Source organism: Urocampus carinirostris, chromosome 4, assembly GCF_059441175.1.
Source record: "Urocampus carinirostris isolate Australia breed hairy pipefish chromosome 4, RoL_Ucar_1.0, whole genome shotgun sequence".
In the NCBI taxonomy this organism is placed as follows: Eukaryota; Metazoa; Chordata; class Actinopteri; order Syngnathiformes; family Syngnathidae; genus Urocampus; species Urocampus carinirostris.
Window position 1 is genome coordinate 24,066,271 of NC_142352.1, and position 18,401 is coordinate 24,084,671.

General features: G+C 39.1%; 2 protein-coding genes across 4 annotated transcripts in view; both read right to left on the minus strand.

The window, feature by feature from the left end:
* The window catches only part of adcy7 (adenylate cyclase 7), a 105,133-nt gene extending 99,675 nt beyond the window's left edge, over positions 1-5,458 (minus strand). For all 3 annotated transcript variants that reach the window (XM_088333929.1, XM_088333930.1, XM_088333928.1), the window contains exon 1: positions 5,305-5,458. The gene's annotated coding sequence lies outside the window, so the exon portion shown is untranslated. The remainder of the gene's footprint in view (positions 1-5,304) is intronic.
* A 6,571-nt stretch (positions 5,459-12,029) lies between these two features.
* Positions 12,030-18,401, minus strand: part of tent4b (terminal nucleotidyltransferase 4B) — a 41,927-nt gene continuing 35,555 nt past the window's right edge. Inside the window, exons 9-12 of the mRNA XM_088333931.1 lie at positions 17,146-17,249; positions 16,351-16,559; positions 15,746-15,892; positions 12,030-13,747 (exon numbers count right to left, since the gene is read on the minus strand). Coding sequence (XP_088190057.1) covers positions 13,598-13,747; positions 15,746-15,892; positions 16,351-16,559; positions 17,146-17,249 — 610 coding nt within the window. The 3' untranslated portion in view covers positions 12,030-13,597. The remainder of the gene's footprint in view (positions 13,748-15,745; positions 15,893-16,350; positions 16,560-17,145; positions 17,250-18,401) is intronic.

The window sequence follows — 18,401 nt, forward strand, 5'->3', positions numbered from 1 at the left end:
AAAGGTATTTTAGTTCCCCATTCGACATAGTTATACAGAATTTGTATTTTTGTGCCATTGCTGCTTTATGGCTCGAGTCTCTTGGCTTTTTTTCGGAAACAGTTTTAATAGAAGATTTTTTTTTAAATACTGTTAAAGTTTGTAATGTCATTTTTTTAATAAAAAAACAAAAACAAAAAAACACTTTCAGTGCTTAAAATCGTTGTGCAGTGTTTATCGTAATTATAAACTAAATCAAGGGGGTGGTTCAATTAATACATCATATTGACATCGTAAGTCGTATCGATACAACCATGTGTTTATTTGGATCGATACCAAAATTCCTGAGGATCACCCACCCCTAGGAGACCAACTGATTAATCAATAAAATGCATCAACAGCTAAATCGATTGTTTGTTGCAGCCTTAGTACCTGGATCTTTAGATCAAATCAAACAGCAAGTCGGGGGTGGCGCTAAACATGAACAAGAAAATGTAAGGATTGTGACGTGTAATAATATCAGCGATAACGTTATCGTGCCATTTCATTTTATTTCATTTTTTATTAAAATTAATTCTAAGCAGTGACACCTTTGATGTTACAGAGACTACGGGCAGTGACAAATAGGAGCTTTATATCCAACGGTTTCTTTCTCTTATATAGTTTTGCACATTCATACTGATTTTTTTCATCTTTTTTAAAGACACAGGGTGTAATATTTGACCACTAGATGGCACTGCGTTGGAAAATGCAAGCGTTGCAGCTGGATGCCGGACAAACATGGCGGCGAACTAAGCGTGGAAACCACTGAGTAAAAGAAACACAGATTAGAAATGAAAGTCTTTGTACCAGTAGGAGGCAGTAAATATTAAACACTGCCCCTTTAAGTCTTTATAACGTGATTATCCTTGAGTGCCTTGTCTAATCTTGTTGTAAACAATGTGCACTATGTTGTTATCAATGACAAAGAAGACAATTCCACTTAGGCTGTGCCTTACCATAATGGTTTTTGTACTTATTTATTTCATCTTAACTATTGTATGTGTGTGTATTTCGCATTCTTGGGAAAGGAGGGGATGTTATTTTCTTGTTTTAGATTGATTATTTTTTACAGAGGTATAGAGTTGCCTGAAAACTGCTGTACGAATATTTTCTTACATCGTTTTGTAATTGTAGATCGGACGCCTTTTGGGGATTGGATTTTGGGTTAAATTGCGTCAAGTTTGTATCATCTGGGAAATGGGTGTCGAATACGCAACCAGCGGGCCGATCTAGGCTCGCCGGCAAAAGGAATCCGGCCCCAGGGATTAGGCTAAAACAAGCTCAGGAGGGAAAAAAAAACGTGAAAATATATAAGCTGCGGTTTTAAATAAAGCCACCCCCAAAACCACTGGAGCTGCATTTTTTGCTCTCTCAATCACTCTTTCTTTTTCCATCTCTTTTATCTCTCTCTCGCTCTCTCTATGTCTTTCTTTTGGACTCTTTCTTCCTCTTTGTATTTCTGTTTAGTTTTTCTCTTCTCTATTGTCTCTCTTTGTTTTTCTTTCTTCCTCCCTTTCTTTGTTTCATTCTTTTTGCCTCCCTTTAAACTCACGGGAGCCAGACAAGTAAATTATTTTTTACTACTGTATGGCCCTGAGGTGAAATAGTGGAACCCGCCTGATTTAGGCAGAACAAAATATTTATTATTGGGTTGTGTTTAGGCAATCCAATGGGGACCAAATCAAGTCCAAACGTATCTAACCTATCTTAACCTTCTCCAATGTGGTCCAAATTTAAGCCTGGCAGTTATTTTTTTTCAACGTTTCTTCAAGGTTCTCCTTTTGAACAAACAAAAACCTATTTTGAACACAACCATGGATTAGTTGAAGTGTTTTTAGAACCAGTTTGAGAGTGGGTAGGAGTTCAACCACCAATACTGGGCATCTTTGGCATGGTGAATTTTGGGCTAAATCTAGTTAGGGCTAAATAATTTAGTTAATAAAATAAAACAGCTGACAACCAGTTTAGGGTGTGCCCTGCTCATTGCCCAAAGATGGCTGGGATTGGCTCCAGCACTCCCGCGACCCTACTGAGGATAAGCGGTGCAGGGAATGGATGGAAGGAATAAAACACACAACCAAAATTGGGCTATTTTTAGCCAATCCAATGTGGATCAAATTACATCTAAAAACATACAGTGTTTCAAATTTATGACCTAAAAGTCGTCTTTTAAACTAACATCTTGAACTACAGCTATAAGTTTTCTACTTTCACTTTTTAACCAAATCAAGACGTGTTTTGGACAGAACCTTTGTGTCTTTTAAACATTTTACAACCAGTTGGTGATAGCTGGGTAAAAGCTAAAGACCCAAAAATAGTCGTTGAGTTTACACGACCCAATGTGGTCCAAATCGAGTCACAAAAAGTCGATTTTTCTACCAAATAAGACGTCTTTTGGACGGAACCTTGCCATTTTTTTCAACGTCTTTTCGACCAGTTTTTGCAAGTTGGGCTAATGCCAAACATCGGTCGACTTTGGGACTTTGGTGTTTTGGCTGAACCTAATCGGATCTCTATGATTTTGTCGAAAAGTAGATGTCTAAAATTGGGGTTTGTTCAGTCCATCTAATATGGAACAAGTTTATTCAAAAAAATAGTCATCAATATCAATAAGTTTGGTCGAAATAGAGTCACAAAATGTCATTTTGAGACATGTTTTCATTTTGAATTTTTCTACTTACTCCAAAAGGACATCTTTCAGATGGAACATGGCATTTGTATTATATATATCTTTATTTTATTTTAACACAAGGATACTGCCGGGCAGCACGGCGGAGCAGTGGTTAGCGCATGTGCGGCACAGTTCATGTCTTGGGAACCTCCTGCGTGGGTTCAAATCCAGCTCCAGACTTCCTGTGCGGAGTTTGTATGTTATCCCCGTGCGTGCGTGGGTTTCCACCGGGCACTCTGGCTTCCTCCCACATTCCAAAAACATGCATTTCAGGTGAATTGGCCGGTCCAAATTGTCCCTAGGTATGAATGAGCGAGTGAGTTGTCTGTCCCCGTGTGCCCTGCGAATGGCTGGCAACCAGTTCAGGGTGTCCCCTGCCCACTGCCCGATGATTGCTGGGATGGGCTCCAGCACCCCCGCGACCCTACTGAGGATAAGCGGTGTAGCTGATGAGATGAGACAAGGATACTGCTGGAAGTGTAAATTTCCCCACGGGTTTGAATAAGGTATCTGTCCATCTATCTATCTATCTCATTTTTGCAACACATTTGTATCTGCAGGGTAGGTAGGACCTTAACAAGATAGTCATCATCGCGTTTACTTCATTCAGTCCGTAGAACAGGGGTGGCCAACCAACCCAGTCCTCGAGAGCCGCATGTCCTGCATGTGTTTGGAGTTTCTCTGCTCCAATACAGGTAAATCCAATCAGCTGGTTCATTATCAAGCTCTCACAAAACTTGCTCACAAGCTGAAAATTGGCATCATTTGTGTTGGAGCAAAGAAACCTCTAAAACATGGAGGACATGCGGCTCTCGAGGACCGGTTGGGCCACCCCTGCCTTAGAAAGTCATTTAAAGTGGTCTCTTCATTTTTACAAACGAAAAACATATTTTGGATCGATCTTTAGCATCTTCTCAATGTCATTTCTAACAGTTCATCCTGATAGATTTCCTGCAAAATGGTGACTCCTTGAAGTGTACAATGGGAAACCAAAGACATTAAAGTCCAAATTTAGTCCCTAATAACTTGGGGCATTTTGGACAACATGTGCCGGAGGGGTCGTTTCCATTTTCACGGTAGTTGCTACATCAGATTTGGGTTTTGTTTTCCATTACCGGTTTGGAAAGTTTTTTTTTAATGATGTTTTTTGCTTGTTACTTTGTGCATTGGTATTTCCGCTGCCGCGACAGTTTTTTTTGTTTTTTGTTTCTGGGTTCTTGTTTTGACAGTTAGTAGTTCTGTGACGCCTTGTTTGTTACCGTGTTCCTTGCACCCCTATTTCCGGTTTGGTCTTTGTGTCTGGTTTGGACCATGTCAGGTTTGATTTTGCTTGGACATTTAGTCCTTTTGTGACCACTTGTTGCTTTGTTCCTGGTTTTGTTATTAAATAGTGTCCCTGTTTTAGAGCACACCTGCAGTATACATAACATTGCGGACCTTAAAGTCATGCATCCAAACCACTAACATAATGCCTCACCTGAGTCATTTCCCTTATTTTAGGAAATTCATTCAGATATTTGTTCATTTTTCCTCAAACTTGTGTTTATCATCTTATGGGGGGAAATCAAATATAAAAAGGTACTTGGCAGATTTCAGTTGGGGTGCAGTGACAACCCACAAGAGACAGTAGTTAAAAGAAAAACAATCCTTTAAAAATAAAGCAAAGTACACCGAAAAAAATACCATGACGATCTTTTGTCATATTTGCCATCATCAAAATGGAAAGAAAGTCAATTTCAATTCCACTTTATACTTGTCTTTTATTTCATTATTTCTGGTTGGGGGGAGGTTGTTTTGTTATTTTGTTCCTTGTGTGTCCATTTCCGGTTTGGTCATTGTTTCTGGTTTGGTTTTGTCCGCATTTGTATTTCCTCTACCACGTCGGGTTGTTGTGTTTTTGTTTGTTTGTAGTTTACTGCCAGAGTGTTTGGTTGTGACTTTGTTCCTTACGTGTCCGTTTCCGGTTTGGTCCATGTTTCTGGTTTGGATCGTATGAGGTCATATGAGGTTTGGTTTAATTTTTTTTGTGACCACTCGTTTGTTACCTTGTTCCTGGTTTTAAGAACACCGGCCTCAATTCCTGCTTCCCCTTCATTTAGTTTTGTTAGCGGGTGGACCGAACACTGAAGGGATTAAAGTCATGCAGCCCAAACACTCACTCAATGCCTCATATTTTAGGTCGTGCATTCGGAAATGTATGTTAATTTCTCATTTTTCGCAAGCTTGTTTTTTTCTATTGTTACGGGGAGGGAAAAAAAACACAAAAACAAAAAGTACTCGGCACCTGACATTGTGACAACCCACAAGGGATATTTGACAGAGGCAAATCCTCTTTAAAATCGTAAAAGTGACAAGAACAGCCCGAAATTAACAGGGCATTCTTTCGTCATGTTTGCCGTCATCACAACTCGAAATGAAAGTCTTTAAAGTCATCAATCAGTTGACTCTCAATGAGCGAACGTGACTTAAAGGGCGTTAATCCCGCGTAAATCAACTCAAATTTGACGTGAAGTCAACAAATAGAGACATAAAAAAGACACAATACGTCTGTCAAAAAAAGGTCACACAACGACAACGAGCATGAGGGAAAAAGAAAAGTTGGCGGCGTCTACCTTGCTCTTCACCGTCACCGACGCGTCCCTGCGGCAACTGCTCCCGAAGTGGCCGAGAAAGGTGTTGCCATCTTCGGCTGGGAGAGGAGCGAGGGCTTGGTGTCCTCCTCCGGATGGACCTTTCGCGTGTGTGCGCGTGCGTGCATGCGCGTGAATGACAGAAGCAGCCCAGACTGTAAACCCGCGCTGCATTTTTGTAGCGTCATGTCGTTCGCGAACAAAGCGGCTGAAAAGGCCGACTCTTAGAGGTGACCCACAGGAGCTAGCTCCTCTCGGATCAAGAGCCAGTTCCTCTAGAGATGTTTTTCCCACCTGTGTTGTGATTGGTCAATACAGTGGTACCTCAACTTACGAATTGAATTTGTTCTGAAACATTTGTATGTCGAGACGCTTTTTGAATGTAAATGCGGTCACTCATTCCAAGCTTGGCAAAAGTATGGTATATATTTTTTTATAAATCATAAAAGAGCCTCCGGACATGAAAAAAATGCATAACGAAATCAGAGTACGGCACAATAAATATAAAATAAGGGGCCCATAAAGTAAAAAAAAGAATAGAGGAAATTTTGAAAAAACTAATAATGATAATTTACCTTTTCCCATGGTTTCTTGAAAAACTGATCCAAAGACGTCTGCTTTCGTCGGCTTTTGCCAATCCCTTCGAAATTGTGAGAAGCAAACATCTTCCGAATGAGCGAAAGCCCAACCTGTCGACAATTTTTATGAATGATTCCTTTCCAAAAATTCTGAGACTTAGTGGAATTTTACCAAAATGTCTTTTATTTGGGCAGATGAAATGATGGCTGCATCCTCCTCCTTGTTGTTTATGAATTCCCCCGGCACCGTGGTGTGTGTTTTTATACCTTGAATTATCTCTTGCTTTATTTCGATGGACAGAAAAAGTCTCTTCCTCCTCTTTTCTCCTTGTCCACTCGTCTGCATGTTTTTCGTGGAGTCCATTGTGAATGATACCATACAGTAAACTGTTTACAGGGGGGACATGAAGAGTATGCTGGATCCACGCATATGCCAGGAGCAGCAAATGGCAGCCTGTACTGCCTTAATTTTTGACTTTGTATCATGAAACGCTTTTGTACTTTGTAACCTGAATCTATAAGTAGAGTGGTCCCACTGTATGCAGTTTCTTTCAGGGATTACACCGTTGCTGATTACAGGGAAGAAGCCCCCCCACCCCAAAAAAACCCTGTCTTTTTTAGCCTTTTTCCTTTATTTTTCTAGCTTTTTTCATGTTTTTCTCTCTTTTTATTTATGCTTCTCTTATCTTTTTATCTGTTTCTTCCCTTTTTCTTCTTTTTCCTTGCTTCTTCCTTCCCTAGCTTCTGATTCATCTATTTTTGCTGTCTTTTCTTTCTCCTTTTCCCCCTATTTTGAGTCATTTTTCTACCTTTCTACCTTTCTACCTTTTTTCCTGTTTTTCTCCCTTTTTATGTTGCTTGTTTTTTGTTGCTTGTTTTGTTTTTTTCTACGAGCAGTGGGCGGGGGACACCCTAAACTGGTGTTTTTTTAATTGTACATTTAATGTTTTTATACAGCATATTGAATTGTACTTCGGTGTCTGAAAAGTGCTTTAAAAATGTATTTTGAGTTGGTAATAATTGGATACGCGGCCGTATGGATTAAAGCAACGAAAACAACCTGAAGAGCCAATTGAGAGCCAAAAGAGTTGACTCTTTTGAGCGAGCCAAGTAGAAAAAACCGACTCTTTTGAGCGAGCCGGGCCGAAAACGCCTGTTCTCCAAAAAGAGCCGAATATTCCAATAAGTACTTCATTGAGAAAAAAAATCCCGCCCCCTTAGGCATGTCTGTCAAACTGAAACCACGCCCAATCCAGAAAAAAAACTTTCAAAAAACCGTGAAAAATTCCAATTGGTGTCAAATGAACACGCGATTTATTTCTCTAAATTCAGAATGTTTGTATTTTTGGTTGCCATGGATTGGGATTTGGTTTTCTTGTTTTGATTATCGAGTGTGTCTTGCATGCAAGATCAATTGGACAAGTGGGTAGGTCATGTTGGGGGTGTTCTAATTTGAGTCAGGGGCCGCATGGTAGAAAGAAAATTCTTGAAACTTCTTCCGCACTCCTAGGTTAAAAACAATCAAACAAAGGGAGAGGGATAAGAAAAGAGAGATAGAGAAAGAGAGAGTCCAAGAGAGAGTATAAGAGAGATAAAGGGAGAAAGAAGGGAATAAAGAATTAAGAGGGAGAGGGTAATAGGGAAATAGAGTGAGGGGAAAAATGAGAAATAGAAAGAAGAGAAATAGAGAAAGGAATTGAAAGAGGGACAGTTGGAGAGGGAAAAAAGAGAAAAGACAGAGAGAAATAACAAAAGAAATGGAGAGAAAATGAGAAAAAGGGAGAGCCCTAGATGGAAGAAACACAAGAGAGGGGGGGGGGGGATAGAGAGAGGGAGAGGGAGAGAGAGAGAGAGAGAGAGAGAGAGAGAGAGAGAAGAGACAAAAGAGAGAAAGAGAAGAAAAAGAGAGGACAAGAGCATAGAAAGAGTGGGTAAGATGGGGGAAGAGAAAGATGAGGAAGATAAAGAGAGAGAGAGAGAGAAAGAAAGAGACAGGCTGAGAGAAAAAGAAAGGGGAAGAGAAGAGAGAAAGAAAGACAGGGGAAAGAAAGAGCAAACAGAGAATGAAAAAAATAAGAAAAAATAGTAAGGTGGCCAAAGAGAGAAAATAAAAGAGATAAACAAATAAAAAGAGAAAAAATATAATAATGGTAAAAGGCAAAAAGAGTAGAGAGAGGGGAAAAGAGAAAGCCATAGAGTCAAAATCAGAAAGTAAAAGAAAGACACAGAGAGAAAAGAGAGAGCAATAGAAAGAGAGAGAAAGAGACATAGAAATAAGAGAGAATGAAAGAGAAAAAAGAAGAGAGAGAGAAAGAGTCTGGGATGCTAGAAAGGTGGGATCGACAACTTTTCAAATATTCGAACAGCTGATGCCATCTTCTGGCTGAAATCATCATTGCAGCTCATTTTGTTGCGCGTGCAATGTGTGAAATTCTTGGATGCGCTTGAATAAACTCTTCCTTTATCATCATTTATGGCGCTTGTGTTGGCATTTGCACTGTATTTGAAACAGTACTTTTCTTACTTTCACCATTTTTATCCCAGAATAACATAAAAACACAACCACAATCGTGCGTGACACAGATGATAAAAGAAAGATAAAAGCAAATAGGCGCAATGGAATAAAAAATATAAAGGCCCTTTGAACTCAGTTGGCCATTGTTAACACAAAGTTAATAGAGAAAACATTTTATTATATACTTTTTAAGAACACCTCAAACGACGCACCCCACCTTTCAGTAAGATGAACACCTATGAAATTGCAAGTTCTCCTTTACTGGGCTCAGGGAGATTTTCTTCCCCAGGGCCATCACTACCCTAAACAAGCACACAAGATTCTGCTTGTGCGTAGAAAAAAATGTATTTAAAAAAAAAAATTCTCATGTTTTGTTTGCACTATTTTTCATCGCACTACTGTCTTAACACACGTCTTTATCCTGGAGTGCCATGTCTAATCTCAAAACAATGTTCACAAGGTTGTTATCAATGTCATTAAGACATTTCTGACTCTGAAATGTGAAGAAATGATCTTCAAGTTATTCTAGAGTTTAGTAAAAATGTTCTGTACTGTTTTTAGAAGAATACCAAGGAGAAAGCGAGAGTGAAAGAGAGAGGAGAGAAAGAGAGAAAAAGGAAGAAGAGTGAGAGAGACAGAAAGAAAGAGAGAGAGAGAGAAAATAAAGTGAGGAAAAAAGAGCGAGACGAAGAGAAAGGGAGAGAAAAAAGAGAGGGACAGAGAAAGAGAGGAGAGTGAGGAAGAGATACACACTGAGGGAAATGAGAGGATAAAAAGAGAGGGAGAGAAAGAGTGAAAGGGAAAGAGAGAAATGAAGAGGGAGATATAGAAAGAAAGACAGAATGAAGGTGAGAAAGTAAAGGAGAAAGACCGAAAGAAAAAGACAGAGAGAGAGAGAAAATAAGAGGAAAAAAGAGGAAGAGACAAAGAGAGAAGAAAAAGAGAGGGGCCGAGAAAAGGAAAAAGAGAAAATAAAACAGATGTACAGAAAAAGAGAGGGTAAACAGAGAGAGAAAGAAAAAAAGGCAGAGAGAAATACATAAAGGAAAAAGAGAGGGTAAAAGAGAAAGAGAGAAAGAGTAAAAGAGAGAAAGAGAAATGAAGAGGGAGAGATAGAAAGAAAGATAGAATGAAGGCGAGAAAGTAAAGGAGAAAGACAGAAAGAAAGAGACAGAGAGAGAAAATAAAGGGAAAAAAAGACAAAGAGACACAGAGAAGAAAAAGAGAGGCGCAGAGAAAAAGAAGAGAAAGAAAAAGAGATGTAAAGAAAAAGAGAGGATAAAACACAGAGAGAAAGAGACTAAAAAGAGAAAGAGTGAAAGGAAAAAAAAGACAGAAAGACATAAAACAAGATACAAACACCCAGTACTCGTCCATCCCTTTATAATAAAATGTTCTCTATTGTCACTGATTACAACGTAGTGTAGACTGTTTCTAGTGAGATTGGACCTGGCACTCCAGGATGCAACGTGTCATAAAAGAGTTGAAATAAAAAAATAATATCACAAATTATTATGGATAGAAAATGTCCACAAGGTCTAAATAGTAATTGCATCACGCAATAGTACTGTGACCTAAGAAGCAATATTGGGGAAAAAATAAGTATACAGGAAAAAAAAATTGGATTATATATAATATATCTTGTGTGCTTGTTTAGGGTGGTGATGGCCCTGGGGAAGTCTCTGAGCCTGTTAGTCTTTGGGACCGGTAGCCAGAGGGGAACTAACAGTAAAATTCTCACTTCTGAAAATCCAAATATGCTCAATGACTTTCAAAGCCTGAGGTAATACCGAGCATGAGCGTAACCAGCCTGTTTTGGGGGGTGCTCGAAAAACCCACCTTGGAGAACCTTCTAGGCATTTCATTTAAAAACATGCAAGTGGAAATGTTAAGTGGAGCCTTGTTGTTGTAGCCTGACCGCTTAAACATTTTGTCACCCTCATAATGTCGGGGCAATATTAACCAACTGAGGTCTCATAAAAGTGGCGATATGAGGTCGCAGGTTCGATTCCCGGCTCCTCCGCGTTATATGTCGAAGTGTCCTTGGGCAAGACACTGAATCCCTAATGCCCCCGATAAGCAGGTAGGCGCCTTGCATGGCTGCACGGCCGCTATTGGTGTGTGAGTGTGTGTGAATGGGTAAGTGTGAAGCACATTGTTAAGCGCTTTGGGAGGTCTTCATTGACTTGAAAATCGCCATATAAATGCAGACCATTTACCATTTTAATTAAAAAAAATACCTGGTACGATAAACAACATAGTCCTGCATTTCTGTTTTAAGCTGGTGATGGCATGTGACAATACTGCCAAAAGACATCTAAACCAATACAATAGATAACAAACAAAAAGGAAAGCAAACACTTCTATGGACACTCTGTTTAAGACAATACAGTACAGCCGGTACAGTTCTTTCTTACTGTTCTTTTTCTTTGATTTTTTTTTTCTTTTAATTTTTTCCTTTGTTTTTCCTTAGCTTTTGACATATTGTTTCCCGCTTATTTCCTTTTATTTTTTCCTCCTTTGTTTCTTCCCCCTAGCTTTTTAATTGTTTTACTCTTTTTGCTCCTTTTTGCTCCCTTTTTGCTCCTTTCTCCTTGTGTCGGCTTCAGGAGCTAAATATATATATTTTGGGGAGGCAGTAGTTGTGAAAAAAATGTAGGAATCTGACAAATTAAAAGAATTAAAAGCATGTGAGAGTACAGCCAAAAGATATCTAAAACAATATTATACCTGTCAACCTGTACGTTTTTGCCGCACAATGTATGTTTATTATATACTATACGAGAATATAGTTACATGAAAACGCAAATTTGTCAATTATGGGTACCATCCGGTATACACCAACTATCACCAAACGGCAAATCAATCAGGTCACACCAGTTCGCCGCGGAAGCCTCTATCTCTGTATTGTTTTATTTCCGTCGCAAACGAAGCAAGCGGTTTGATGTAGTGAAAGGAAGTCCGTCTCTTTTTAGAAAACCGGCTTTTTCGTCTCAACTCATTGAAGAGAGCCGGCTCTGAAACGGCTCACACGCTTTGATGCATTATATTACGAATTATTGTTGTATAAAGAAGTTAAGAAAAAAAGGAAGTATAAAAGGAGAAAATGAAAAAAGACAGCTATGTGGTTATCCTTTTAATCAGTATATTACCAACAACAATTTAATGCAGAAAATGAATTAATAATTTGAACAAGATAATGTATTATTCTACTTAATTATATTTGCATGTATTTTTTCCTTGTACGGTGAACGTCCAAGCTACTTTTTGAACTTCTCTATAAAACCTCATTCATGTCGAGCAACTCGGGATCTTACAACAAAATGTTAACAATATAAATGATAAAACGAAGCACATGTACAATATAACATGTTAAACTATATAAATGAAAAAAATGATGGTGTAAGATTATTTTGTATCTTGTAATACACAGTTTGCAAGGGCATGGAGCCGTGGAGGCTGACGGGTACGTAAATATATATATTTTGGGGAGGCAATAGTTGTAAAAAAATGTAGGAATCTGACGAATTAAAAGAATTCCAAGTATGTGAGAGTACAGCCAAAAGACACCTAAACCAATATAATAGATAACAAAGAAAAAGGAAAGCACACACTGCTATTGACAGTCTGTTTTATTGCATGAAAGTGGTGAAAAAGCAGCAAAGACAATACAGTCGGTACAGATCGGTCTTACTGTTCGCTTTAGGACGTTCCCCTTTCTATGACCTTTCGCCAACTAAGTCTGTTTCCTATCGCTACTGCATTTAAATTTCCAATTGTCATGGAAATGACTGCCAATATTTTTGAATGGGAAATACAGCAGGTATATTGTTGCTTTCTGTTTAGTAAAAAAATGTTTACCGTTTCTTATGAAAGATAAAAAGTTGATTAATGCAGTACAAGCCCAGAGCCTTGATTCCACTGGGTGGTAGCACCACCTACAGGTAAGAAGTGGTATTGCAAGAGGGCAACTGAACGTTTTGCAGTTGATCCTGATTTTGAAGGGTCGTCTTGAGGTATTTGAAAGACTATTCGTGAGCAAATCGTGGCAAAAGTATTGAAAAATGACGGTGCGTTTGCATTTTTACGTGAGCATCTTGGGGAAAAATGATCTGAAATCACACACACAAAAAAAACACAACCTCCCTTTTGTTTTCTTCAGAGTAGACCGGTCACATATTAAAACACGAGGAAAAAAAAAAGACTCATAAAACGGTCTCCCAAAGTTGGTCACTGCAACAATAGGAAGAAAAAAAAACATTTACGGTTGTACCTGATTTAACCTTACAGATCTTAAACATACATCCTCCTACTAGGGTTCATATATTTATCCATATCTCCATTAACTATGTTCATATGATTCATAAAAAAATAAATACATATAACAACTCCAATTGTCTCGCTTTCAATGTACAGATCTCAATAAAATCGAGTTTATTCCTCCTGAACTCCATCCTAGGGTTTGCTTCAACCTCGTTCCTGCAAATTAAGTTAATTGATCAGGCTTGGACTGGATCGGGCTCTAAGACCCGTGGGTCCCGGGCCGGACTGGATTTTTTTAGGCTCGATCTTGCCTCTAATTACAAATATCACAGCGCGTGAAGCATTTTTTGCCAAGTATGCTCGGAAAACCCGACATATACGGTAGATGTAATCCAAGTGTGATTACCATAATGGTTAGACAGGCAGTGACAAAGGGGGATGTTGCTGCTGCTGATGATGAAGATTGGTCATGTTGGCATGGCAACGAGACACCAGTGAAAGAAAAACAAGCTGCAGCTGCATTTTTTGTTGTTTTTTTCCTAAAAAATCTTATCCTATGAAACATTTTTTTTTGTCTTAGCATTTCCCCCCTAAAAATGGTCATTTTCAGATAACAAAAATCATCCCCCACAAAAAAATCATGCATAAGTTACACCTCAATGCTGCCATTAAAAAAACATTTTTTTTGTAAATTTGAAGCAGTCTCTTTGATTTTTTGTTTTGTTTGTTTTTTTTAAGAAACATTTTTTCCCCGCCTCCAACAGCAAAGACTGTGGCGTATTGCTCCAAAAGGGGACGATTCGTCTTGAGTCCATTAGGAGGCGCTGGAGGCATAAAGAAAAAGATGCTGGCTCACGGAGGGAATTGTTTTTGTTTTTTGTGTTCCCTTCCTTGAAAGAGTCCCGTCTCGTCTGCTTCCCTATCTGCAGAGCTCCTCTGGTGCAGAGTCCCGCACATTTTTCCTCTTCTTGCTGTTGCCCTGGTGGTGCGGCCGGTTACTGGGCTGACTTTTGCTGTTCCCGGAGGAGCGAGTCGAGTTCTGATGGCCGCCTTTGTGCTGAGAACGAGCCTGAAAAGTGGACAGACAGGAAGAAGACGTGGGATCATTGTAGAAAGGTGCCGAATCGATCGTAATCGCTTTAAGCGGGGATATCGAACTTGGGGCCGGGATCGGGGGCAAGATAGTCGGAAAAAATCATCCTCGCGCGAGCCGGGCCAGTAGATTAAAGAGAAACAAAAACAGAGAAATAAGAGAATGAAAGACAAAGAGAAACAAAGAAAGAGACAGAGAGAGAGACAATGAAACAGAAACAAAGAGAGAGACAGAGAGACTGACAAAGATAAAGAGACACAGAGAGAAAAACAAAGGGACAGAGAGAAAGAGAAACAAAACAGAGAAATAATAGAATGAGAGACAGAGAAAGAGACTGAGAGACAGAGAGAGACAAAGAAACAGACAGAGACAGAGACAGAAAGGGACAGAGAGAAAGAGAAACAAAGACAGAGAAATAAGAGACAAAGAAAAAGACAGAGAGATACAAAGACAGAGACAAAGAAAGAGAGACAAAGAAACAGACAGAGACAAGAGTGAGAGAGACAGAAAGGGACAGAGAGAAAGACAAACCAAAAAAGAGAAATAAGAAAATGAGAGACAAAGAAAGAGACAGAAAGACAGAGAGACAAAGAAAGAGAGACAAAGAAACAGACAGAGACAAGAGTGAGAGAGACAGAAAGGGACAGAGAGAAAGACAAACCAAAAAAGAGAAATAAGAAAATGAGAGACAAAGAAAGAGACAGAAAGACAGAGAGACAAAGAAAGAGAGACAAAGAAACAGAGACAAAGAGAAAGACAGAGAGAGTAACAGAGATAAAGACACAGAGAGAGTGAGAGAGACAGAAAGGGCCAGAGAAAAATAGAAACAAAAACAGAGAAATAAGAAAGTGAGAGACAAAGAGAGACAAAGAAAGAGACAGAGACACAAAGAGAGAGAGGGACAAAGAAAGAGACAGAGAGACAGAGAGAAAGACAAAAAAACAGACAGAGACAAAGAGAGAGACAGAGAGAGTGACGGAGCTCAAGACACAGAGAGAGTTAGAGAGACAGAAAGGGACAAGAGAAAGAGAATAAGAGGAAAAGAAAGAGAGACAGACAGAGAGAGAGAGGGGCAAAGAAAGAGACAGAGAGAGAGAGACAGACAGAGAGAGACAGAGAGACAAAGAAAGACAGAGAGAAAGAGAGACTGAGATAAAAAGACAGATATAAAGAGACAGAGAGACAGAGAGAGAAAAGGAAATAAAGCTCCAGTTGCTCTATGAGCGACGCCTGGCTTTGTCGACATTAAGCAGCCATATTTAAAACAGCGAGTGATGCCATCTAGTGGGTTTGATTGAAAACATTGGCAGGCCTGGTCTGGCCCACGGGCCGCATCTTTCGCACCACTAACTTAAAGGTACTGTATTCCTGAACATATGAAAGAATATTTTTCCAACTTTAAATAATTGTATCCTTATTTTTCCTTTATAGTAAAATAAGAAAACAAATCCCTACATTCAGAAAAATATATCGAATAAATTTGCTTCTTTAAAGGTGGTTTCCGTAAGTTCAAAAAATGCTACTTGTGAAGGCCATCTTGTGGCTGAAATCATCATTACAGCGTCTGTCAAGGTACTTCTGTATGTCTCTCTTAAAAAATGCTGGAACAAACTCTTCTTTTTCTTTTTTTACATCTTTTTGGGGGTTTGGCTTGGCATTTGGACTGAATTTGAAAAAAGTCCTTTTCTTACATTCAGTTTTCATCCTAAAATAAATGGCGGTATTGTTGAATTTTGTCTTCATTTTCAACATTTGAAAAATAATAATTCTAAAGCACACTGTTGATCATTCGTAACTTGATGTTACTTTAAAAGTGTTTTTCAGAATAATATCAAATGTAAAAAAAAAACCACATAATTACTACATTCACTTAACATTATACGAGACATATGTCACAAAAATGTGTAAAAATCCACATTGATAGCTACTTTAGGGTCTTTTGTCGCCGTGTTAACGATACGTCGCTAAACACACCTTTCCTCCTTTGTTGCCGGCCGGTGGAGTGCTGGTCATGCAGTTTTGCGTACTGTGATTGGTCACAATGGCCGACTTTTCTCTGCGAGCGCTGGCAGCTCTGCCCGACTGCTGCTTGGAAGTCTTGCAGGGCGTGCCATCAGAGTCCTGTGCACCCCAAAATACAAGGATATGTAATCCTAAATAATTCAGCAATTTACTCACAAAAAAACACACACAAAATCATAAAACTACATAAATTAGGGATGTACAGGTACTAGCAACAATTTCATATTGCCGTGATATGTACAATAGAATAATGTATCTATGGATGACCTGCATTTAACTAACATGGAATATAACAGCATTTCATTTTAGCTTATACACAACATGATTTTGCAAATGCAATGTTAAGTAAAACCTCAGGACATAATTCCTTTGATATCACCTTGGATATTTTTATCTCATATCTTTACCTAAAACAATTTAAAGTAAATTAAACAGATTTGCTTAATACAAACCAGTACACTAGTTAGTCACGTGTTAACCTAATGTCAACCTCCTTTGAGATATTGCGACTGTCCTTTTAATATCAAAGACAAGAAAGCAGGAGATGAAAGACTGACCCCGTCACTGGAACTTGAGGATGTGGTGGAGGGCGAAAGTGGGGACGAGGACGGCGACGAGTGCAGGGAAGGAGACAGGGATGACGAATTGGACGAAGACGTTTTGCTCTTTGTGGGCAAGATGACCACCACGTCGTCGTCCTCGTCGTCAGGAACGTTGTTGTTGCATTGGTCCAGCTGTTGGGACTCTAACAGCACCACGTCGTTTCCTGATACGGGACCAGAGATAAATAAGAAGTGGGAGTCAATGGGATGCCTGAGGCAAAATGGATTATACAAGTTGAGGTCAATTCGTTTGTTATCTAGTACGCTATCGTACAACCACGTAACTACTGTTTTCTGGACTATTATCCCTTTAATGGTAGTGTAGTAGTATGTGTGTGAGAGTATAGTAGTGTGTGTGCATAGGTATGACTGTCTGTATTAGAGTATAGTTATGCATGTGTTAGGTTATAAAATTTTAAGTGAAGGCAAGGATGATTTACTTCTCAAACAGTCTCTCATGAACAAAAACTGTATGACTGACCTCTCGTGTTTTTAATTTTCCGGCAACAAAAATAAATACATCAAAATCCCCCTTTTTACAGACGTTCCCAAGAAATTAGGATCCGGCAAAGTAGATTAGCGACTGCCGTTAGAATTTATTACATCCCAAGCAGCCAATACTGCATCTGTTGTGAATTCTAAAGGTCAAGTTGAATCTTCTATCAAGATTTGTTATTGTAGCCCCTAATCAAGTACTTTGGGAAATCCCTCTCTCAGAGTGCATTCGGACATTTGTTCCGAGTGACGTACTGTTGAGCTGCAGATCGATCTGGGACGGGCTCCCCCAGTTTTTCCGGATCCACTCCCTGTACTCGTCCACCTCTTGAGTCACGCGGATAATTCGGCCAAGTATGCTGCAAAGAAGGTAGCCACAGTTTTCAGCCAGCCCGACGAATGCTAAACAATCAAAATCTTTTTACAGGGAAATTCAGCCAGTAAGATTGCATGCGAAAATTGAAAACGAATCATAGTAAATCAGGCTAACCAATGTTGGCAGACAGTCACAAATCCTCCCCACAGCATAAAATATGAATGACATCATTAAAATCCTGATTCGTTTTTATGTAATTGGCAAAAGTCAAGTCATTAGGGAGGTAATTAATACTCTGTCCAAGGAGCCACACCCCCAGCAGGAAAGTGTGGCATCCTTATTAGTCGGGACAAGAACTCCTTCCTTTGAAAGTAAAAAGATGTTGGTTGCTAGCTTTGTAGTATTTAGGTAGATGCCTGTTTTAATGAAATTTGTAATTACAGCCAGCAGTTACTATCAAGTGAATTTGATCAAAACCGGGTTTTGATGACAGATGGGAAAAAAAATGACGTCTTTTTTTTCTTAAGTATCCGATTGTCAGGAATTTGGGTGGTCAGTAAATTACTTGAACAAATGGTCGATTGACCCAAAAAATTTAAGAGGCGACTTCAATTTTTTACACTAGTCTCCTTTTGTTGTTGACGAGGCAATTTTTAATTTATTTATTTTTAAATCAGGAAATCAGGAAAACAGATAAAAAAACTGTCTACACAACAATTTAAAGTGAATTCTTTACACCGTTTCTGAAAGACCTAACAAACTGTTATCAAGCCACAAACACTTAGGTTCAAGGAATTTTCTTAACGAATCATCTACAGGAGTTTAAACAAAACACAAAAACAAATAATAATATGAGAAAGGCAAAAAGAAAAGTGCATTGGGGTAGAACAACAACATGGTCTGTTTCATTTTTACTGCAAGTAGAACTTTAGGCAATTGGGCGTTATTACTATTCTAATTCTCCTTTAATCACACCAATCGATACCAGCATCCATGGTGAGTAACTATAGTTTTAGTGTCTTGGTGTGGTGATCGGTGAGGCTGGTTCATAGGGTCCCAACCAGTCTGCAGTTATCAAGTCTGGAGGCCTAGATGGGACCAGAATCACTGGATGCTGTGCGTTGAAGCAATGGTTGCCTGCTGACAGCTCCTTAGTTTGTCTCGAAGGGCGCTTCAGCAAATATGGATTAGTGTC